General features: G+C 30.2%; 1 protein-coding gene across 2 annotated transcripts; it reads right to left on the reverse strand.

Moving 5' to 3' along the window:
• On the reverse strand, positions 13,365 to 16,958 carry LOC18586408 (GATA transcription factor 8). Of its 2 annotated transcripts, none has more exons than XM_018129603.1 (4): positions 16,682 to 16,958; positions 15,807 to 15,885; positions 15,091 to 15,363; positions 13,365 to 14,656 (listed from the first exon to the last, which is right to left on the reverse strand). In XM_018129603.1, exons 3-4 carry the CDS (start codon positions 15,328 to 15,330, stop codon positions 13,871 to 13,873), a joined length of 1,026 nt encoding a protein of 341 aa, XP_017985092.1. In that variant the 5' UTR covers positions 15,331 to 15,363; positions 15,807 to 15,885; positions 16,682 to 16,958; the 3' UTR covers positions 13,365 to 13,870. The 2 variants fall into 2 exon arrangements, with proteins under 2 accessions (XP_017985092.1, XP_007009854.2); XM_007009792.2 differs by lacking the exon at positions 16,682 to 16,958 and adding an exon at positions 16,577 to 16,672.

A 24,882-nucleotide genomic window follows, 5' to 3' on the forward strand; every position in this document is an offset into this window, starting at 1 on the left:
CTAACAACTATGAATGAGGAAAAAATAGTATAAGAAAAAGCAAAGAGTTTAATTTATTAATTATTAATTTCCTTTTAGGATCGAGAAGGAAAAAGGAAGATTTTTCTTTTTTCTTTTCTTTTTGAGTGGATATGGATTGTAAAAAGTCCAAGATCAAAGACAAATTCAGGTGATTTTGCTTTTCTATTTTTTCCTTTGGCTTTTCTTTTCCTGCCTTTTTCATTTTTTTTCTTTTTTACTAGTATTAACTCTTCTTCTTTTACTTTTGTTTTTTATTTGTTGGGTTTCTTTCCCACTCTACTCTCTATTACCCAAGCGTGAGTTACACCTGTTCAATCCCTTTTTTCCATTTGGGTCTCCCAATTTTGCACTAAATTTTAGGTGAAATTCCTAAGATTTTCAATGAAATCAAACTATCAAAGTACCCTATAGAACTTACTTATTATAGTTATTTTATGCAATAAATTGATGATAAAGTTTAGTTTATTAAATATGGTAATTAAAATTTTAATAGTATATAGATAACATGGATCGAGTGCATAAACATCTAAATTTTAAGTGTTAAATGACTTTATTTATAAAAAACATTATTTATTACATTTATATTAATTAAATATATACATTCGATTCTCAAATACTAAAAAATTACACTCGAATTTAATTCGAGACATAAAAATATATACATGATATAAGATTAAATTGAATGGTAATTTATATATTTGAGTATTTGACTCATTAGTTGATATATGATCTCTTATTTAGAGAGTAAAATTTAAATTTTTTTAATTAAAAAAATTAAATGATAATTTATTAAAAAAATAAAATAAAAATGAAAAAAAACAATACCTTAAATGTAAGTCAACGAGCACATGATTGTGGCCTCATTTTGACAAGAGTGTCTACCACGCGACAGAGAAGCAAGTGGAAACATATCCCCTACAAATCAGAAAAGGAAACATCCAAATAATAAAAAAATAAACAGAGAATTTATTTTTATAATTAAATAAATCTGTGTTCAATTAAATATTTGAATAATCCCAAAAAATAATAATTTTTCACCTTTTTCATATCACGATATTTTGCTGGAAGATATCACGAGTTTCATGTACTCTGAAATCAAGGCTGACTACAGTTAAAGTTTTCATCTTGTCCGAGGCCCTAACTCTTCGGGGCTAACCATGGTTAATTAACCTTTTTTTTTTTGTTAATCAGGTTTAATCAATCCAATTAATTAACCATGGTTTATGTTCATTGGTCAACACCATGACTCTTCTTCCACTGGCTGTTAAATGTGTTTCCTGATCTTTTGGTCTTAGGGACAAGATTTGATCCTTGCCACTCGGTTGGATTAATTTAACATAAATTAATAAAAAAAATTTACTTAATCTACAATGTGAAATTACAAATTTACCCTTCAAATTAGGGTTTTTCTCTTTCGATGCTTTCTAAGTTTAGAGCATGTTTAAGCTTTAATTAAATAAGGCCTCAAAGCTTCACAACTCTCTTGATTATGGCTTTGAATTTTGATACTCCTTTGAATAATCAACGGGTTTAAAAATCTTATTTTTAGACCTTTTGATTAAATAAATATATAAATTGAGTTATCGTACGGTTAAATATGAGTTTAGTAATAAATTATTTTGATCAAGCACATAATTACCCTTAGACTTTTTCAATAGGATATTTTGTCTCAATCTGAGTTAAAGACGGATGTGCTAATCTTTGATTAAAGGATAGAGATTAAAGCGAGATAGTTTGCAAGGATTAGGGAATTACGTTGGCAATATGATGCTGACATTGAGATTAAGGACAATTTAATCTGTTTGATTACATGCGTTGCATGAAAAAGCCAAATTATTCGGCACTTGATTAAGACCTTGGTCGGTCTACTTTTGGGGTTTCTTTTTTTTCTTAGGCTGCCAAAATTTGAGGCAACAATGCAAAAAAAAAAAAAAGGTTTTTTGGTACAATTTTGAATGTGCATTTTGGATTAATTGAGTTCTAACCTCATATTAGGGTTAGAGATGAATTAATGAATTATGTTATTTTTTATATCAAAAAAAAATTATTAGGGTTAGAGATGAATTGCGAATAATATTATTTTCAGTACAAAAAAAAAATTAGGGTTAGAGATGAATTATGAAATAAAACCAAAAGTAATGATTATTGTCATATTTTTTTCAATTTATTTACTTCAAGAACAAATTTTCCTATTCCTAAAGGCTAGAACATGAACTTAATCTTTTCTAAATATTAATTGTTTGATACAGACCGGATACCAATCTATATAAACTATAAATGAACATTTAAGATGGCAATGGTCATGGGGAAAAGGTGAGCCATTGCCATGCACCTCTATGTTCAACTTTTTTTTTTTTATTTTGCTAAATAATTTTGTCAATAAAAAAATAAATATGTTTGTGTGTGTTTTTTTTGTTTTAAAATATTATAATTACAAGTGCGATTTTTACCCAAAAAAAACATAAATGATTAAAATTGAATAATTTCAAGGAATATTCTTAGTAATTTCATTTTCTTCCTCAATTTCCCTCTCACATTTTTTTCCTCAAAACAAAAGTGAAGTGAAGGGATAATCTCACAAAGTCATAAAAACATTCTGGACAATATCATAAATAATCCAGAGCAATAAGAAAGTGACCCTTTAACCAGACATTAGCTACAAATAGGCATGAATGGATCAGACAGAAACAGTTGGAGAGGAAACAAACATTGAAAATGACACCAATCTTGTCTTGCCCACCTACATCCATGCCCTCTCCTCTCCCAACAGAACTTGACCCATCAATTTAATTAATTTTTTCAAAGTGAACCTCTCCTCTTCTTTGTAGGTGGGCTTTTTCACTAACAAGAATTATATAAACAAAAAAATAAAATAAAATTGGTGGGCTCGCTTCTTTCCCTTACCCTCTTTTGTTTCTTTTTTATTTATTTATTTATTTATTTATTTTGCTTAGACTTCACACCACCCTACCCAGTCCTATCACTAAATGGATTGTCTTCTGGTTGTCTTTCTTGATGTGGGCCTTCTGACAAATTCCAATTTACACTAGACAAATTTTACCTATGTCCTTTGCAATTAAATGTTTTTAATTTCCCCTTCTATTTCTATTTTCTTTTGTGGAAAATTAACCTCTCTAGAGAAAATTTTGTAGCCAATGAAATGCACATCCATTTCCTTTCACTGATTTGAGATGATAATTTCTTTTTAGTACAGTTTGAGCATTCATTGAGCATTGGACTATACAAAAAATTATAGGGATGCTGATGGGTATTTGTAATCGAATATTTTACATTACTCAATTCGATTAAATAAAAGTAGAGATTTTATAATTGAATTCGGATAATAAGGTTATTACTCATAACGAGTTCAGGTAATTATTTTTAAAATAAATTTTAATTTTATATATTAGTATTATTTATAAATTCTTGATAATTAATGTAATACTTATTAAAATTAATTAATTATCCTAAATATGATTTTAAATTTTAAATATATTTATGAACTAATTTTTATTTATTAATTTAATTTTTATTATTACTATATATAAAAATTAATTTAAATTGAATAATTATCGGATACGGATATTTAACAAATAGTATCTACAATATATGGATACGAGATTAAGTAATAATTCAAAAAATTAATCGAGTATTTATAGGATTCGAATGCCTTATCTAATAATAGAATTTAGATTAGAGTATTTTAAAAATAATAGGTACCCTACTCATTTACATCTCTGATAAATTTAATTGGTGAGTAAATAAAGGTTATATTAACTTTTAACTATTTTGGCCGTGCAATGATCGTAATTGGTGACAAATAAAATGTTTAAAATTAAACTAAAAATCAACGCATGTGATGATTAACACAACTAGCGCAATGGAAGTAGTTTGTTTTGTTCCGATCATCTCCAAAAGCGAGTGGAAAAATGTCTATTATATACCAAACTTCTCTACCTAAATTCATTAATAATTTTACCAATTTTATATTTCTTATTAATTCTAAACAAATTCAAACTTTACTTAATATTGTATGAATTATTTGCGTCGTTTTGGATTTGATTATAACTAATTGGGAAAAAATCCTAATCAAAATAGAATTATGACCACATTTTTTTTTTAAACGAAGTGGTTAGCAATTTTCTAATAAAGCAAAAAAGCATAATATACAAAAAAAAAAAGCTCTTAAATTATTCAAGAAAATTCAAATAAAATTTTATATTTTTATTGCGTTAAATTAAACCCTTATACTTTTATTTTAAGCAAAATAAACCATTGTATTTTTTATTTTAAGTAAAATAAGCTCTTATAACTAATGATTGACTTAGTCAAAATGATATTTATTATTGTATATTATGTGACGTTGATGTGGCATATTAAAATATCATAATTGATTATGATTTGACATGTTGGTATATTATCATAATTGATAATAATATTACATACTAATTTTACATGATAACATGATCACGTGATATTTTTCACTTTTCACATCAATATCATGTCAATGTCATATGGATTGAAAATAACAGCTAACATTTTTACTAATGATAATTAATCAATTATTAATCATAAAAATTTATTTAACTTAAAACAAAAATATGAGATTTAATTAAAAGCAATAAAAAATTAATGACTTGTTTGAATATTATTGAATAATTTAAAATTTTATTTGAGCATTATGCTAAAAAAATAAAAAATGTAACTAGTACTTTGACAAAAAAGAAAATTGCCGACTCACGGTCCATGTCTCTTTCACCATGTTAATGCTTTGTTAGACAATAAATGATGAATAAAGATAAACTAATATCAACTTCTTTTATTTTTTTAAGAAATTTATTCTATGCAAAATTATTATTACGTGCTTTTAACGAATAAAATATGAAATTTAATTACAAAATTTGATATCAAAATATTGGCAAAAAAAGTGTGTTGCGTCTCAGTATCTAATCAAAATGATATTTTCAAAGAAATTTGTCATTAATTTTTATACTATACACATTTAATACTAATGGAAAAAGTATGATAAATATGAGAAGAACAATTATTTTTTCTTTGTTAAAAAAATAGAGGGTTTATATTTGATGTGTTGATAATTAAAGTAAATTATTAATATTTAATTTTAAGTCTCTAAAGATTCATGATTTTATTTTATTAATGAGATGGTAATATTTGGTGAGTTGATAATATATAGAAACTATACTTTGTTAATACATAAAATATAAACTTAAAAATATATTAATTTTTTATATATTAAATAAATTTCTTGAAAATTTGATCACAAAAAATATATATATTTAAAGCACACAAAAGTATCCTAATCCAAGTTGATACTTTATCCAAATAAATAAAGCCGAATTATAAACTTACCCATCATATTATTCCCAATGATTGTGAGTTTCTGACCCTACATATGCTAAATTATTAATTGATCTGCATTTACTAAGCTGAAAATTACTGATAGTAAAAATTAACCTTCTGTCTTTTTGGGTCCTTGATTTAATCGTAGCCGTTTGTCACTGTTCATAACTGACAAACACGTCACATTAGCAGTCACTGCCACGGCCGGTTCTGGTAACTTACATACAACCGGCCACGCTAGCGTGACAGTATAAAGACCAAGCTAATAGTTTAGGATTTTCCACGTGGCGGATAATGGTAAGATCTGATTAAAATTTTTTATTGATATTGGGCCCTACCGAGGTGACTGTGAGATTCTCGTCAGAGAAGGAGGTGATGGGACATGACGCGTGGGGCCCAAAAGTGGTGGGCCCATGTCCGAATCTCTGTCGTTACTTCTAGGTTGGAAGGAGAAATCTTAAACCCCAGTTTTGTCGGAAACCTTTCTTACGACTTTTTTTGTGTGTAACTTTGTCTGCTATACGCCTATAACAAGCAAAAAGAAAATAACTTTAATGAAAAATTTGGAATAATTGGCCAAATTAACGTGCAAGAGGTTAGAAATTTAACCTGCTTTGCTCGTCTTTTAAAAACATTTGGTTCACGAAATTGAATAAATAAAATAAAATACTTATTATGTGAAATAAAATAGAGTAAAATAATTATGAAATAATTTAATTTATAAAATAAAATTATTTTCCTATGTTATTCAAATATCGGGTTGATAAAAATAATTTTTGAATAACAAAAAAAATATTTATGCGATAAAAAATACTTTTTATTTTTGGGTACAACAATTTTGCTATTTATTTTTTAAGTTTGAAAATAAAAAAGTAATAAATTTGTTTGGATATAAAAAAATAATTATTTTTTAAAAAAATTATACACAAAATATATAATTTTTTTAATAATAGATGCATGATTTAATTTTTATATAAATTAATTATGTTATAAGTTATGTTATGTTTTAAATATTTATTTATTTAAATCAATAATATGATATATTTTTTTATCTTTTTCTTTTATTTTATATTAATTTTAAAAAGTAAAAAAATAAAAGCATAGCCAAATAGTTTTATCCTAGTTTTTCTTTCTTGTTCTTCTTAATTGTAACCATTTGAGGGATGAAAGGGGTTGTTAATTTTCTTTTTACCAATTTAAAGAAAAAGATATTTAATTTTTTTCAATAATAAAATACATATATTTACTATTGAATCAAATATTTAACTATTGAGAGATAAAGCTTGAGTTATAAGAAGAATTAGGATTCTTTTAGTGTTTCTTTTACCAGGATTTGCTTTACTATTTTCATTTTATTTTCTAAAAATTATTATAAAAATAAATTACATAGTCTACTTGAGCTTAGGTTAACTATTATGAGAATGTAATGAAGTTTGGACTTGATCTTCTAAATTTGACACTATTGTACAAGAAGAATGAATAATAAAGGAACAAATTTGTATTAGACTAAAAATAAATACATTGCTTTCTTCCAAAAAAAAAAAATACATTGCTAACACATAAGAATAAATTTAAACATAATTTGAATTTTTTTACACAAACAAAATTGTTTCAATGCAAAATAAAAATACTTACATTTTGGTATATGTGATCTTAAATTACATAATAAAAAATAAATTAATTTATATTTCATAAGTTTTTATTTTTATTTAAAATTTAAATTAATATCTCAAATTTTAATAGTTAAAAAATGTCATTTAAAAACCAATAGATGCAATGTTGTTGCTTAATATATTTTTCTTTTCGTTTCCTTTTAGATTTATTAAATGGGCTTGCAAATTGGCTGCTCCACGTACCCATCACCAGTGTCTCTATAAGAATACAAATACTTATCACTGAATCAAACTAATTTGATGCTGACTTGCTTATTTTATCTTTCAGGTTTAAAATGACATATTCCATTTGAGATTTGTTTTTTGGTAAATTCGTAATGTTACAACAGCATCTTCCTAAATATGGAGGTCCCAAACAAATATTCTCTTCCCAATTAATTAAAAAATTATAACAAACTTATCAATTATTGATTTACATATTTATATAAATTACAAATGTGAAGCTCAGCCATAGAGTTTGGCCTCCTTCAGTTAGGTATCTTGCCATTTTGAGTAGGAAAATTAATGCTTTGGCCTAGGGACCGCACCACTTTCTAGTAAATCCCCTAAATGCATCAATTTAGTTGACAAATTAGCTGTTAATGGAAAAAAAATGAATAATTATTTTAAAGGATTCTTTATATATTTCTTTCCCCCGCCGTTTCGAATTAATTTTTAATGATTTTCATTTTAAAATTATGTCCGAAAATATCCTTTTAATATTAAAAAAATACAAAAATTAATAAAAAAACTCTGAGTAATTTTGTTTTTAAATTAAGGTTAAGGAAAAGGTGCACGTAAAATATCACGTGCCATTGTTTTCGAAATTAATAATGATGGTCCCAATGACCCAAAATTATTCCAAGGCCTATAAGGACATCAACAAGTTGGAGGAAAAACAAAAGAAAGAGAAAGGAGTACATCAGGTAGAGATCACTCATGATGAAAAGTTTCACTAGAACCACAAAACATTTTGAGAGAAAACATATTTGTCCCTGTGTTCTTGCCCAACCCAACACTAATGTGACCACCATTGTCTAATTTCTTTGCCATAATTAATGAAATATACATTTCTACTTGAATTTCTCTTCCTTCACAAATGCATAGGGTTTGATAATGAAGTTTACTAAGCCTTTTTTTAAAAAATTTATAACATGATTTTTGTTGCATATTTATTATTTGTCAGTCTTTTTATATTTTTAAAATCTAGTGCATGTCATAATTTTTATATTTCAAAACTATGAAATTAATTTTTAGGAAAAAAACACTAAAAGTGGGTTATTATTGTAGCTAGCAAATCTTAAATTTCAAGGTTAAAATTTCTAAAGATTAATCGCTAAGAAAAGTTTTGTGAATTTGCTCGTGAATTTTAGAAATGTCATCGTTGATTTACAATATAAAACAGTTATTTTAATTTCTCAAATATAGGAAATTTCTTGGTATTTAACCTATGGAAAAGCAAAAGGGAGAAAAATTGCATCCGAATGTGGCATTTAATTGACTTTGCCATCTACTTTTTCCACTTCTAGAAGTAAAAATGAACAAGCAAAACTATGGTTCACTGCTACCTTGTTCGAGAAAATAAATTTTAAAAAATTTCCAAATGTGGCATTTAATTGACTATTTTCATTTTCTTTTCCACTTGTACACAATGTATTTTTTAAATTTTACAAGTGAATTTAGAGAGTTGTCTTGTATCTATTAAATGACTAAGTAAGTCACTATTATTAACTTGACACACTGTATCAATTATATTTATAATTAGTATATACATATATGATTTTGGGTTATACAATGAAACAAATTAAAAATGGCAAAATCAATCCAAATTCAAATTAATTAAAAAGTTAAAAGATTCAAATTCAAAAACACTCGAATTTAAAATAAACCTGAAAAAATCGAACCTAAATACCACATTCCAATGTTTACATCTTACATAAAATTTAAAATAACTTAAAATTAACTAGATATGAAATGGTTTGAACTCAAAACGGTCCAAACACGAAATTATCCGAGCCCAAAATGACTAATCTCGATCTTACTCGTTTTGCTAGCTTGTCTCATCTCATAATCTCATTCTTTCCTTGAAATTCAATCTCAAGACTTTTAAATTAAAAATTTTCAAGTTATTAAAAGCTAGAAATGTAGAGGTGTGGACAGATCGAGCTACTTACCAAGCCCTGGACATGACTCTAACCCGATCAAAAAATATTTATATAATATAGCAATATTTTTTAATATTCTAACAATAAACCTAATTATTTTTCTCGAACTCAAATATAAATTTAAATTTTTAAGATCTCAACCAACCTTTAATTAAATGTCTTTTTTAGAAAAAGAATTATTGAAACTTGTGGACAAGAATCCCTAACCTAATGACAAAGCATTGTCATGCAAATGCATGCATCAATGCTTTAATGGGATTCGGAGTTCCAATTTCCAAGTCGCAAATGAAGCATGCAGCTAGCTAGCATCCATTATTGCATGAACATCGGTTGCTTCAAAGAAAAAAACATTGATTGCAACACGTGTCCAACACATTGGCGGAGGCTGCTGACAAGCCGCGTAGGCGGCCGTGCCTGGCGGCCGGCGCCCTTTAATTGGCCATTTTGCTTTGATCTTAAAACTCTTCAACTCCCCTTTAATGCAAGTCAACTTTTTTAATTTTTTCAGCTATGCGATTGGAGGGACTTAAACTAAGCTGGATTCATTAATGAGAATGACCTGTTACTATGCCATAGAGAGCGGCCATTTAACAAGTTCACAATGGAATCTCATTAAATATCAAAGAGAGAAATGGGCGATGTTTAGCATGTTTTAATCCAAGACCCCTTGGGAATTGCCAAAAAGATTAAAAAAAAAACCCTTTTTATCATAATGGATCTACTAACATTGGTCACCTTTGAGTGCAATGACGAATTTAAAATTCTACATGAAAGATGTTAAAGGTAATTAATTGTTTGTTACTTGATTTGATTTGAGGTGATAAACTTATATATTTTAAATTTTATACATATAATAATAAAAAATTAAAAATATAGGGGTGACGGCCGCCACAACCTTTGGTCGACTATTGCCTGAGCCTCTTGCTAAGTTGTTATTTATACAACTATTTGATATCAAATTCAAATGTGGTTGTCAATGGTTAATGTGATAATTTTCAATATATATGATGAAGATATTATTTTAAGGGAAATGATAAATTATAGTGGCGTCATAGTTTTAATGAAGTACATAAAATATTTTTCCTTAAAGTTCGCATTATTTTCACACATAATTAGAGATGCCAAGTACCCATTATTTTTCAAGTACCATAACCAGAATTTTGTTATTTGATAGGTTACCCTAACCTTATAAATACACAATTAAATTATTGAATTGCTATTTGAATCTTAAGATCATTATCCTAACTCGTGACAAGTAGTTGTTTTACTACCTAAACCTTACTTGAACTTAATTATAAAATAATCTAATCTTAATTAATCAAGTCAAGTAATATGGGTACCCGATTATAAGATATCCATCAACATAGATAATCACTATTTATCCTCCCCTTTGTGGATTTTAAACCATTTGACCGATCTTACTTTTAAATATTAATATTATTAAATTCCCTTAAAGACAGCTCGTTAATGAAAGCAAAGCCCTAGCTTGCTTTAAATATAAGTTAATGATGGATAAGCTCTCTAGAATCCGCAGGAGTAGGAGTCGGGGTCCTAAATCTAGGACCTTGGCCATATCCCCTCTTTCCTTCTTCCTCCATGTCTTCTCCTCCTACTTCCCTTCCACTCATAGTTCCCAAGCATAGGTTTTACCATTTAGAGTTCTGATATCCACAACTATTAATTAAAAGTTAAAAATTAATTTAAATGAACTGAAATTTCAAAAACAAAGTTAACAATTTAAAGAGCATGACTACCTATGGAGGACCATCCATTTGCCATCTCAAGTTAATCAAGTAACTTGATAGTGCAAACCAAATTTCTTGACCTATATATATCTGTGTCTACCACTCTCATCCTTTTTTTTATTAATTTTCTATTGACGACCACTCTATTTTTCAACAAATTTATATCATTATATGAAGTAAAACAAATCTAAAATCATAGCTTACTCTTGCCTTATCCCAACTGACTCAATCAACACTCCCACACACATTCATGAAGGAGATATTTGGTTAGGTATTCAACCTTGGTTGGCTATATAACTTGGTGCGGATTGACCCAATTTGTCATTGGTTTCTATTGACAAGTGTAAGTAGATCATTATGCATTCGGGATTTTGAGCCTATAAAACTTATTTTGGACTTTGTTTGAGCTTTGGTCCAAATTTGCCAAACACAATCATCAATTTTTGGACTCAATTTTGGGCCATGTGCTTGACTTTGACTACTCCAAATTGTCCTTGACAATGTTAAAACTACTAGTAATATTTAGGGATTACACTTTATACACCATACAGTATCACTTAATTACAGAGCCTATTCATGACATCAAACTCAGTTAGACTCATCTAATACAAAATTAAGTTGTAATTTTTCTAATCTTCATATAATCTTTAACCGTTAGTAGCTTGCTTTCCTAAAGAGACATGGAAAAGGTAGAATCTTGCCTTTGCATTTTAATCTGCAAATAATTTTGTATAATACCCTTTCAAATTGTTAACCTTGTCTGGGTTTTACACATTAAAAACCTCACAGCCGTAGCTCAGCCAAGTCCAGTTATTTGGCCGACATTAGGCCAAGCCATTCCCTTTAAATAAAACAATTGGTTTAACTTTAGCAGTTTACCATCCTATTAAACTTAACAAAAACCCTTCAATCAAAATATTTTTTTTATTTCTTAAGTTTCACTCACCTACTTTGATTGCAATAGCCATTAAGGCTTGAGTACTGATTGAAGGGAATCCAGGACTACTGGCCAATGGCTTATAAGCCTTATGGGGACCAGCATTTTTTTTTTATACGAGGAATCATACTTGTATGGACAAATTTGGGAACATTTCTGCTTACCCACTTCATTATTCTTTTCTTACCTTGAATATTACCTGATTTTCTAAACATAAATTTCAAATTGGTTCATCTTAGTGTCCACACATGCAACAAAACATATTGGTGTTTTCTTGTACTCATATTACTTTGGGTTTGGCATGAACTATTTGGCTAGTAGCTCTAACCTAATCTGGGCCCTCATCTTCCCATATAGAATGCCACTTTGGACTTTCCCTAGCTTGGATTTGTTTGAGAAAACAAAATTCATCTAGGAAAGCTTAATCTGTAATAGATTGAATCAATGATTTGATTTGAAATAAAAATTAATTACTTATAATATAAAATTGAACACCACCTTCAATCCGTTCTTAACTGCAACTAAAATTGATCTTTCTCTCAAGACAATCCCAACCTGGATTGGTTTGATGGAGCAAATATTCAGGTTGTTGAGGCAATTTTTTTTTTTTTGTGGTTGGTGATGGAATTGACAATGAGATTGACACAATTCTCACTTGTGGTATATTGTCCTATCACTGTCCCTATTGGTAAAGCTGTTCACAATCAAAGCATTACTTAAAACATGCCCCCCAGAAGTATCAAACCATATGATTAGAAGTCCAATCAACTTTAGAATAATGAAAGTAACTACTATCATTGATTTTTAATTTTAATTTTTTGTTTCTTATATGCTTTGTAACACTAATCATTACCTGTAATGGAGTAGAAAACTTTTTAATGTTTGGTAGAGTTGAGTCAGATATTAGGAGGATTGGGACACACTGCCAAATGCTTCATAACAACCTTACGCATGATTACATTGATTTTGATTATCTAACCAAATTAGCTTGAAAAAAGGTGAAGGCTCTGGGGGGGATTTGTTTTCAAAACAAAGCTCCATTCTCCTGCAACATTTCCATTACTTAAAATATCAGGGATTTGCTCAGTTTGGTTCATCAACCATGATATCTATGGCAAGCCTACTTTTGCTTCAAACTCAAGATTGTCAAGTGTGACATAAAATCATTTATTTGCTTTCTGATTTTTGGGTCTTTATCACTCAAAAGAAAACATCTGATGAAACCTCCTCACACACTTCAAACAACCTTTTTCCACCATGTCTCCTTATCACCAACCCTTAACGTTTTCCTCAAAATGGGCAATTTTTATTTTTTTTTTTCAATTACCCATTAGAAAGCTTTGCTAGAGTTCCAAACAAGCTTCCAATTATATTTTCATGGTCATGACAGCAGTTGGGGGAGAGCTGAATGTTCGTTGCTATTGAAGAAACAAGCAAAAAAGTAGCGGCCTTAATGGTGGAATGTGTAGAATGGAAGGAAAAATTGAAGAAGAGATGCTCCTATATAGGAGAAGCTTTTTTCTTTTCAACTGAAAATAACAAGTTCTCAAATTCCATTACTCATCTCAGAAATTTTGATTTCTACTAACAAATAAACTGCAAAAAGAATTCCCATGAGGAGGAAGAAGATTAAAAAAAAAAGAAAGAATGCAAAAAAAAGGGAAGGAAAACAACACAGACTCCAATAACTAATGACCTTTAAAGGCTTACTCAATACTAAACCTACAACTCTTGCTACCCTTAAGCTTCCATGTTCTCTACCCTTTTTTTCTCAGTTCTCTCATTACAACCCCCTCTCTACTATCTAAAAATATTGGTCATCTATTGCTCCTATTCCCCCATTCCAACCCTGTACAAAAAAACAATGAACAAAGAGATAAAATAACAGTAAGAGAATAACACAAGGGTAAAAAAGAGAGAGAGAGAGGGAAACAGAGAGGAGAAAGTTTATCCCAGCAATGGGGATTCAACAATTCCCCACACCCTCCCTCACATAAAATCCAACGCTGGGTTGCTTTTATTGGGAATCAACTCTGGTGAACTGGTGACCATTGTTGTTGGTGCTGCACCACCTTTGTTTCTCATCTCAATCACCTTCTTGTGCGAATTGGAGTGCAATGAGGGAACAAATGTTGGACTTGCTGCAGGCCGGTACTCAGGGAAGAGCCTGCCTGACTTGTACCGCACGCCACAAGCATTGCAAAGTGTTTTTGGCCCCATAGGCCCTGCTCTCCATTGTGGCGTCTTTGTTATCTCACAGTGCATACATTTCCTAACCGCTTGCCCTGATGAATTTTGATTATTATCAGCAGGAGCAGTTGGAAGTGACAACTTGATCTTCTTTTTCTTCTTATGTTCGGGATTAACTTGCCTAGGAATCTTGATCAAGAGCCGCGACTCAGCATAATTCTCAGAGTCAGAAGGCACCTTGGGGACAACAAACGGCTGAGGGGTGTCATTCTCATTGACAGATGAAGTAGGGGAGATAAGCTGAATCGCAGGACGAGGATTGAAGGTGGTAGGGCGGGGACGTTTGCTACGAGCACGTCCACGCCTCCCAGGGGCAGCTGTCTCAGGACTGCGAGGCAATGTCTTCTCTCCTGAGCAGGAGCTGCTGCTCTCAAGAACAGAAACCGGACTGGAAGTCTGGAACTGATGCTGGGATGAGTCCTTAGTAATGGAAGAGGACTCTTCTTTCTTAATAGTCAAGCTTGCTCCACATTGAGAATCATCCACAAAGTTTGACAACCATTCCAATTGAACAATGTCCTCATACTGCAACCAAACAGTAATCTGGGTCAACACTTGAAATCAAAAGCATTTGAAATCCTTAAAATTCCAGGCTAACAGAAGATTACAAGTGACTTTTTTTTTCTTTTAATAAATAATAATAAGAAAATCTTTTATATTTGCCACCTAAGCATGTATAACTAATCAGACAGCAAATCACGTGACTTCCATGACTGAAGCAATAATTATGCCACTAAATAATGCAAAACTATGGGGTGGATTCCACATTTCCACCCACGTAGCCGACAATCAATATCAAACCTTAACGAATAATTATATATAATTAAAATTATTATTCAAAATCCCCCTATTCACAAAAGTTAATTTGCTAAACTCCAAAAAAAAAACCCCCCAAAAAATAAGTGAGACCTATGACGTCATTATTGGGAAAAAAAATCAGGGATGAAACTGACACTAACCGGAACAGAGAGTTCCGCGGAGAGGTCAGAAGCACTGTTGTTGGAAAAAACAGAGTCAGAACCAGGCAATGACTCGGAATGAGTTGTCCAAATGCTGGGAAAAGCGGAGGCGTTCACGGCGGAGTCGGAGGCGGATAAACCAGCCTCGACATCCTCGTTAGGGAAGTCCAGGAGGTCGTCTATGTGGTCGAAGAAGCTGCCGCAATCTATCTCATCGATGAAGTTCGTTGGCCCAATCATGTTTTCTTTTATATAAAATATAATAAAAAAACCCTGCAAAAAAGAAAAATGATTAGTGTTGCATGTGAATGTCTACAACGAGTATATAAATTATAAAGGAAGTGGGCAGTGCTGAATTGATTGAGCCGTGTGGCGCATGTTAGTATCAAGCGCCAGCTTTGAAAGAGCTTTAGTGACATACCACATAAGTAACTTCCTTTTGAAACTCATTATGGATTTATTTGTTTGAAAATTGAAATTTCAAATTTGGGTTACTCCCAATTGTGAGTATCTGTAAATTTTGAAGGAAAATGTCGGTTTTTTTTTGTTTGCAAAGGGAAGGTGGATGAAAGCTTCCAAAGTAAATTGGTGCAAGGTGGTCCAAGGTGGTCCAAGGGAAGCTGACATTTGTTTATTTCCCAAACAGGGGATTATTCTTTTTTTTCAAAATTTGAAGGAAAAAACAAAAAAGAAGACAAAGGGATTCTGAAGCAAACCTCTGTTACTGGTGAGAAAAAACTTTCGGGGAAGACGAGATAATTTCTAGGAAAATGAGGAGAATTTCGCCTGAGAAACCTGCAAGAAGAGTTAACAAAAAGTGAAATTGTTAGTACATAAGACTACTTTGATAGCTGAAATAATACAGTGCTATTTGTTTTTGAAAAAGAATGCAGCAGAAGCTTTTCTTATGTTTAAGTGTTCCAGAAAAACCAAAACCAACAGGGAAGCATTTTATTTTGTACTTTTTTTTATTACATTACTCTGTTTGTTCCCCAAGAAAGTGAAGGAAAAAAGGAATTGAATTTTGAGAATATGATTTCCTTTTGCTTAATTGGTAAGACAAAATGTGAACCCAATTCAGTAAAAAAAAGAAATTGAAAAGTTGGTTTTAGTTCATAATTGGGGTTGCCGCTTGGAATACTGAAATAATGAAAAAAACTTTAGTTCTCCAATTCAGTTCAAATCCTTCTCATTTCCTACACTTTCTCAGCTACCAAACAGAGTATTCTTGAAGAAAAGGGGAAAAAAAATGCTTCTCGAACCTATAATTCTATAATCTTACTCCCTGCCGACACTGAAATTTTCAATGTAACACCAGTCCAAATGTTCAAAAGAAGAAGAACACACTGAAAAAGACTAAACTTGAACTCAAAAACTATAATTCCCGCCCAAAGACAAAAACTTTGATTGAGAATCCCAAAAGACTGTCCCCCCTACGAAAAACCCAATTCCAAAAACCTCAAAAAAGAATGAAAATTTCAGCTACCTAGCAATCCAAACAAGTTCAAACCCTCTTCATGTTTTGATTGAGTTGTAGTGAGAGAAGAAGTATGTATGCAGTAGTAAAAGCAATGGCTTTGAACAACAATACCTTGATAAGAGAAGACAGAAGGAGAGAGAGAGAGAGAGAGAGAGAGAGAGAAGTGGGAAGGTTTTGAAAGAAGAGAGAGGAAGGAAACAAAGGCTAAAAAGGAGAGGAAGAAGGGACTGAAGGGTTTATGGTAGGTGCGCCTCCTCCTTCATTGCTAGCTGTCTTTTACTCTCCTTCTCCTCTGTCTTGATGTTGAAGTCTTCTCTTTCTCTCTCTATCTCTCTCTCTCCCTGATTACCCCCTTGGGTCCCACCCTTCCTCTATTCTTTTCCCAAGTTTTCATTTTTTTTTCACACTCAAATTTGGGTGAAGACAGATTGGAGGCCAATGGCTGGATTTTATACACAAGAGGAAGAAGATAAGCTACTTTTTTTTCTTCTTGGTTAGAATATTTTAACCTGACACAGGAATTTCCTCCCTTTTTTATTTTTTTACATTTTTTTTAACCGCCTTAAATGGCCAACCAAAAATAGGTCAATACCAAAAGAAAACTAGGTCACGCGTGGAGATGAGAGTGTGGATTCACGTACGTCGTATTTTACTGACGTGGCGTTCTTCCATTGGGTATATTGACGTGGCACTGAAAAATGACGCGTGGATTTTATCCTCCACTTGGTTTTCACATTCCTAGTGGATTAGATCTGCCACCAATTTCCCATAAGCATACAACTATTCCCTCTTTCGGGCTGTCAAACAACCTAACGCGGTTGTTCTCTGCATGAAGCTTTCATATATGGCCGTAAAATTAAAAATAAAATAATTATAATTATTTATTTATTTATATTATATAATTAATTAAAAAAATTGATATATTTAAGCTGAATATGATCAATCAAATCAAATGAGAATGAAGTTTTACCCCCAAGATCTAGTGTGAAGCGTGTGGTATTGGATACAGGCAAAGGCAAAAGAAGCTTCTTTGGCTCTCCATTAATACCATTTTTGTGATCATGTGTGTTTTTTGCTACATTTGTCTAACCAATTTGAATAAATGTATATTAATTGAGGTGATGGCATTGAATTAAATCCTTTTAATTTCAACTTATGTAATACGGTTTGTAGTTAATTGCATTACGTTTCGTGGAGATAATGAGAGTTGAATAAGCCTTTAATAATACTATTTACTTTATTTGCCTTAGAGAGTGCATCAAGTACATTGGATTGGATACATCTACACCACAAATCACTGCTCTATGATAAAATTATTTAATTTTTGTACGTATATGTATTTTTGAATCATTTAATTCCAATAATTTGAATTAAAAACTATCATTTTTTTGTTGGTATTGACTACTAATTATGAAATTTGATGGGAAAAACTATGATTACCATAAATGTAGTCATTGTAGGTATGATTTTGTTACCCTCAACAGAGTTAAAGCCATAGCCAGTGGTTTATAATTTTTTTTTCCAATTTGAGAAGATTGGTCAATGGTCACTAAGTAAATAGAACTCATTTAATATATACCAATAAAAATATATATGAGTCGCGATATCATTATTTTTGAAAAATCTCCTACTTGTTCGAAATAGAATTGAAACATCTTGCATAAATATTTTTGAAGTGTTTGACATAATATCTCGTAAAATCTTTAACTTTGGTAATTAGATATATTTATAAAAAAAAATTATGGTTTATTGAATAATTTTTTGGGTCCCTCCCACTCATTCTGAATTATTCTCTCTTTTTATTGCGAGAGTAAAAAGGCTGGAAATATTCACCAGCAAGTGAATAGCATTTGCGGACATTCCTCAAAATTAATTTTACTTTGTACTTTTTCTGTGGTAAATGCTTGCAATCTATAGTTGATAGAAATATTTCATCTCTTTTTGCTGTTGTTGTTTTTTTCTTATATATATTTTAAATTCTTATTTTTAAAATTATTTATTTCGAGACTTAACCGGTGTATTAAAGTCTTTTCCACTCTATTTAAAGTTAATTAAAAAGGGCAAACCTATGTAAAAAAAAGGCAAATTTGCTGTCACCGAGTGGGATTTGCCTATTCTATTTTTACAACATAACCCTACAACACCTAATGGAAATTAATTAATTTTTTCTCCCACACCCTGTGGATGGGAGCCACAGGTTGTTCAAAATTGGAAAGATCATTACCAGCAAATAAAGAATACCAAATTTGGGATTTGTTATTAACAAAAGTGTTGATTTTTTTATATATAATAATATGAGGAAAAGGTTAATAAAAGTGACTGCATAACAGAAACATGTTTAGGGTTTATAGCCTCTGAGAAATGATGAACCTCACTCACTCACTCAAGTCAAGACCCCATAGTCCCCCCCTTCTCCTTTCACTCTCTTTTAACTAACTTGAATTGTACTCTTTGCATCAATTCCTTCTAAAATACTCTCTCTCTCTCTCTCTCTTTTCTTCTGAAAAAATCTGCTAATATATTTGAAAAAGGGACTACATGCATATCCTTTGAATAACTTGGGTTGCACTCTTTGAATAACTTCCTTCTAAAAGACTTCTTCCCTTCTTTTCAAAAGCAAATTAGGGTGAAACCCATTTTATTTTATGTTGTAGGAGGTTAGGCTCTATGCACTATAAAAATTGGATTTGGTGCCATAAAATCCAACCTATGGGTTTCTCTTCAAACTATGGAAATGGGAAAATAACAATAATTCCATAGCTTGGTGTGGTATGACATCTCATTCTATTGAAAGAAAATATTAGGTCCTAAGAATTAGTTTCTTAATTAATCCATGTGTGTGTTTTTTTTTTTTGTTTAAAGTTTCTTTGTAAGGGAAAATCTATATCCTTATCAATTTTGTATTTGTATGGTGGGGCACTTTTCTTATTTGCAAGTTGAACATTATATGACAATTTAATTGTTAATGTGTGACACACATGTTTAATACAATTAAATGTTAACATAGCATTCTCATAAAGTAATATGATGGACATACCATTTCTTCCCTTTAAAGACAAGAGGAGGAAAGGTGTTACGTCTATCATTTTTTTTTTCAACAAATAACTTATGATTATAACAAAATGTGTTGGGGGCCATGTATTTATAACAACGTATTAATTCTTGACACATATTATTTATGTAAATAAGATAATTTATTTATTACAATTAACTACAAAATGAATGCATATCAACCCCTTTTGTGCATGTTGTACCAATGGGTAGTTTTCTCCCTTTTTTTTTACATTATGTTTTGCTGTTCAATGTTTATTGCTACCATTTGCTTCATTGGAAGGATAGGGCAAGGGTATTGCTTGGAGGTCTTTAAGGTAGGGTAGGAACTAATTATAGACCATACATAACAACATGAAAAAAAGCATAATCTTATGCAACTAGAAACTACCTCACCATCTTGCCCAAATAAAAATTTTTTTATCTAACTTTCATTAGTATACAAATACAAATAATGGAAAGTCCTTCCCCAATCCAAAAACCTCCATGTGTCGGTAAGGGGAAGAGAAAAAAAAATATGGCCAATGTATCTAAACCTATGGGAAGAAGCACATGGCATTGTGCCCTAAAATGGGTGCCCATCCATTGATTCGTTGCTTGAATATTTTTCAAACTTTTTTAAATTACAAATCAACTTCAAAAATATCTAAATCACTTGAGGAATTGCCTAAACATACTATTCCATTGTAGCTTTAATTAATAGCAAATCCCCATAGACATGGACTAAAAAAATTTTGACTCATTAACTATGTCCACTCTTGCTGGCCAATTGGATCGTTTAAACCCATAGTTTTTTTCTTTAATTCAAAGTCTATACTCTCTCTAAAGTTCTACAAATTATACCTAAAAAGACAATATAAAAATTTTTGCATTAATGATCGATTACTAGTTGATGCTCACATGATGTGCTACTGTTCAATAGTCATATGCCCGTACTTATTTGATCCTTTTTTTAATTAAATTAAATAAATTATTTTAAAAGAATGTAATACAAAAGTTCAACGATTCACTCATCGTCAATTTACTAAGAAAATAAAAATAATAATAAACTTTGCATTAGGAATTAGTTGTCACATACACATGGGGTTGATGAAAGAAAAGACAGGGTAACCTTCCTTATATTTTCATGACGAATTTACCCTTGGTAACCTTGTTCAATTTATCAATTTAGCATGGGCAAAATGATGAATTCTGTGATGTGCATCGTGCGTGCGAGCAAGTAAGGAGACCTTGTTGAATATGGCACCCATCTCGCACGTTCAAAAACCGTCGGTTGCACGGCGTTGGGTTTTTTGCCAACGTGTCACGACACAGATTCACCGTGTTGCGGATGGAGCCCACAACAGCGAATCAAAGCTTGCTCAACTCCAGCTAAGTTCAGTGAAAAGTGAAAAATGGGAGCACGTGAGGTGGGGCCGAATGGCACGTGATTGGCCTTGGGATCCGAACCTTGGATTAACTTTGGTATACATGGACTAATCATTCTCTGCCACGTTGTCAGTGCTGACTTTTAGTAGACGAAAGTACCCACACGAAATAGTTTTTATGACCTTTTTAGGATCTTTGATGTTTCCCTTAGATCATGTGTTCGAGTGGGGGCCACTTTGGGGCATCAAGCCGTACGCAGACAAAATGTGATCTCAGGAACTTTGGTGGGGTCAAGAGAAGGCATGGTGGGAATCAAAATTACTTAAATGCCCTTCAATAAAATGATATTATGTGAAATTAAAAGATGAATTTAAGATCTTTCAACATTTATTTTTTTGAAATCTTAATTACAGATAAAATTATAATTAATATCATTTAAAATGAAGAAAGTAAATAATTAATTCAATAAAAAGAATAATAATAATTTTATAAATATTTATTTATTATCCATAATTAAACTGTTCGGGAGGTGGAAGCTGCTAGTTGTTTACTACTTTAAAGTGAAACTAGAACGTGCAGTTACATGGTCACAGCTGTTTTAATGTATTGACTAAACACAACACATTGAGCTGAGGGTGACAGGGGTTTTGTTGGTCAAAAAACATATTGCAATTGGATTATTGTTTAACTCCATTCAAACCTTCTTTACTTTGATTATCACGACATAAATCTCTATATCTTTCATATGGGAATTTTTTAAATATATTTATATTTGCTTTTATGATACATGAGGGGTGTCTCTTTGACTCATTAACAAACCCATACCCACACCTTGATTTTTTTTGCCTTTTTTTATTTCACAATTATTAGAACAAAAGTTTGCATGTAGATATATTTTGCAAAACATAATTAAATAAAATAAAATTATATTATTTAACGTCTAAATTGTATCGAAAAAGGTGACACATTTTATAAGATGTCACATGTTCGAAATTGGTACATTGAAACAATTTTTCAAAGACAAATCATGTAGCAAAATGTGGATTTGAGATAATTTAGTAATAATATTCAAAATATTATTCTTTATTTTAAAGACTTCACAAAGATTGTCATTTCACTTATGATAAATAAATTATTATTTGTTTTCAAAAATTTTCTTTTGATTTTCGACACAAAATTTGCACGTACATGTAGTATTTACAGTTGACAAAATAACAAGTTAAATATAAGTGAGAAAGAAAAACACTTGAAATTAATTTGTGTCATGAGTGTAGTCCAAAAATAAATGTTCCTAACCTAAATCAAGCAAGCATAACCCATAGACAAAATAGATTGAAAAATCCATGATTGGATGGTTATTGGCAAGGATACTAAGGTTTATTTATTCTTGTTCTCTATTTTTCTACTACGGTCAAAATATGGATAGTCAAATTATTATTATTATTTTTTTTTTATGTGCAGGAAAGGGCAGGGTACAGACAGGTTGGTCCCTTTGACTAGGGATCCTTAATCTTCTAGGGTTTAGATAAGATGTGGATGAGTGTACATTGAGCTTATGTTACTGGTTATTGCTAAGTGCCGGTTTGCTGTCCCAACATGGGCTACAAAAAGAGAGGGTGAAGAAACAAATTGCAATAAAAGCACAAAAGAAAAATAATAAAAAGGGGAAAAATATAAAAGAATATTAAAGAAAGGTTGGAAAAAGTGTGACCTATTTTTCCCACAAGATTATGTGGAGACTGGAATAAAGCATAAGATGCACTTTTCGGAAAGAGAGTGATAGTGAGAGGTGTTTCCCTCGCTTTACTAAATTTTTTTGTACGTAGTTGTTTTGTTTTCAATGCAAATCTCAAAAATCTAAACATGATCATTTACTTTATATTTGTCGGCTGAATTTGTAAATTTTTTTAAATTTAATCACATTATTTTTTATATAAAACCTATTTTATATATTTAATATATATATATATATATATAAGTAAGATAATTGATTGAATCAAATGGTTGACACTTGTATTTTTAATTAAATTATTTTTTAAAAATTTATATCAAAATTATATTGTTTTTTATATTTAAAGGGTTTTTTTACTTTTATTTATTTCAGCAAAAATTATTTGAAAACAATAATTTATAACTTTTAATGCTTAGAGGGTAGATTCATTTAATATTTATCAATTACAATTTAATATTATTTTTTGTGTATATTCTCTTATTCTGCATAACCCTGAATCCATAGTATTTAGAATTTTTTTTTATATATGAATGTTTAAATTTCTATAAATATTCATCTAATTCATTGAACAAAATAAAAAAGTCAACTTATTTCTCAATATACATAGCACACAATCATTATTGAATAAACAAATCAACTGAATTTGACAACCTTTAGCTATTCATTTTATATATAAAAGATAGATATTATTAGAAATTAATAACTATTTTATATTGATAGAATATTTACATTATACTGTTACCCTATAGTTTACAACTATTTATCTTAAACTGCCAATAGTGTAAGTTATATACTCTCTCATTTCTTAATATTTTGTTAGATATCTAACAATCTCTATTAGGATTATTGTTTTTTTTTATCAGTACTATTTTATAATCATATATGTAGATGCAGGTTTTCAGTAATTGAAATCAGAGTAAATAACTATATTCAATTAATACCAGTTAATATTTTCTTCTACTAGCAAGAACTATACATTCATATTCAGAAATACAATATAGCACAACAACAGAAACAAAAAAAATGGAAACAAATGTATATGGAAGAGCAAACTATCACTATAGTTAGACATATATAATAGTTGTTATATTCCCTTAAAATTTAGCTAAGTACAAGTCTTGCATGTTGATATACATCATCTAAGAAAAATGAAAACCTCCAAATTACATATGCTATTCATTTTGTTTGAATAATATATTTTTACTAAAAAAAATTACTAAATGTTTAACAGGTTTCTTTGGTTAAGTACTATTTTAAAACCATATATCTAGAAGCAACTTTTAGTGAATGAAACCAAAGCAAATAACTATCTTCTATTAATAATAGTTTATATTTTTCTCTACCAACAAAAATCATATATTTATGTAATTAATTAATATAATATAACTCTTCTTATAAACTTTCTTGAAAATATCAAATTGAAATCCACTCAAACACAATTTATATTTCTTGTGTTTTTTTCATAACGTGACTACGAGCGCTATTCTAGCTTAATTTAATAATAATAAATTCATATAAGTATGTCTAAATATATATAAATATAATTGATAATTAGAATGGTCGATGAATGAGGACCAACACAAATATTTCCAAATTATTAGTTTCACTCATTTAAGTATTAATAATGATAAATTCAAAATTTCGTATAACAAATAATTAAGAGATAATTATAACAATAAACATATTAAATATATTAAGATATTTATATATAATAATAAAAAAATTAAAAATTAAGGATGACAGGCGTTGTCATCCACCACCTTGACTCCATGGATAAACATTGAATGAAGAATTAATTCAATTAATTAATTCGTCTATCTAAACTCTAAATACTTAATAATATTAGCACTAAGCAAAATATAAGTCCCTCGAGTCAAGAAGTGACATGGGATTTTGAAGTAACTTATCTGTCTCGATTGTTTAGTATTAAAGAGAGGAGAGTAATGGGGTCGAGATCCTTGATGGTTGCATGGACAAGTCCCAATCCAATGGTTTTTCAAGTCACGTGCACGCATGATCATGTAGTCAAGAACCTGTCACCCTACGGAAATGAGCGGCACCCCAAATGGACCCCACTTTACCACCACCAATCAACTCTTTCAAAATCCTCCGGGCCCACCACATTACCATGCACCACGAAACACCTTATTACCCTTTCCCA

The sequence above is a fragment of the Theobroma cacao genome, chromosome 10 (assembly GCF_000208745.1).
Source record: "Theobroma cacao cultivar B97-61/B2 chromosome 10, Criollo_cocoa_genome_V2, whole genome shotgun sequence".
NCBI classification, from domain to species: domain Eukaryota; kingdom Viridiplantae; phylum Streptophyta; class Magnoliopsida; order Malvales; family Malvaceae; genus Theobroma; species Theobroma cacao.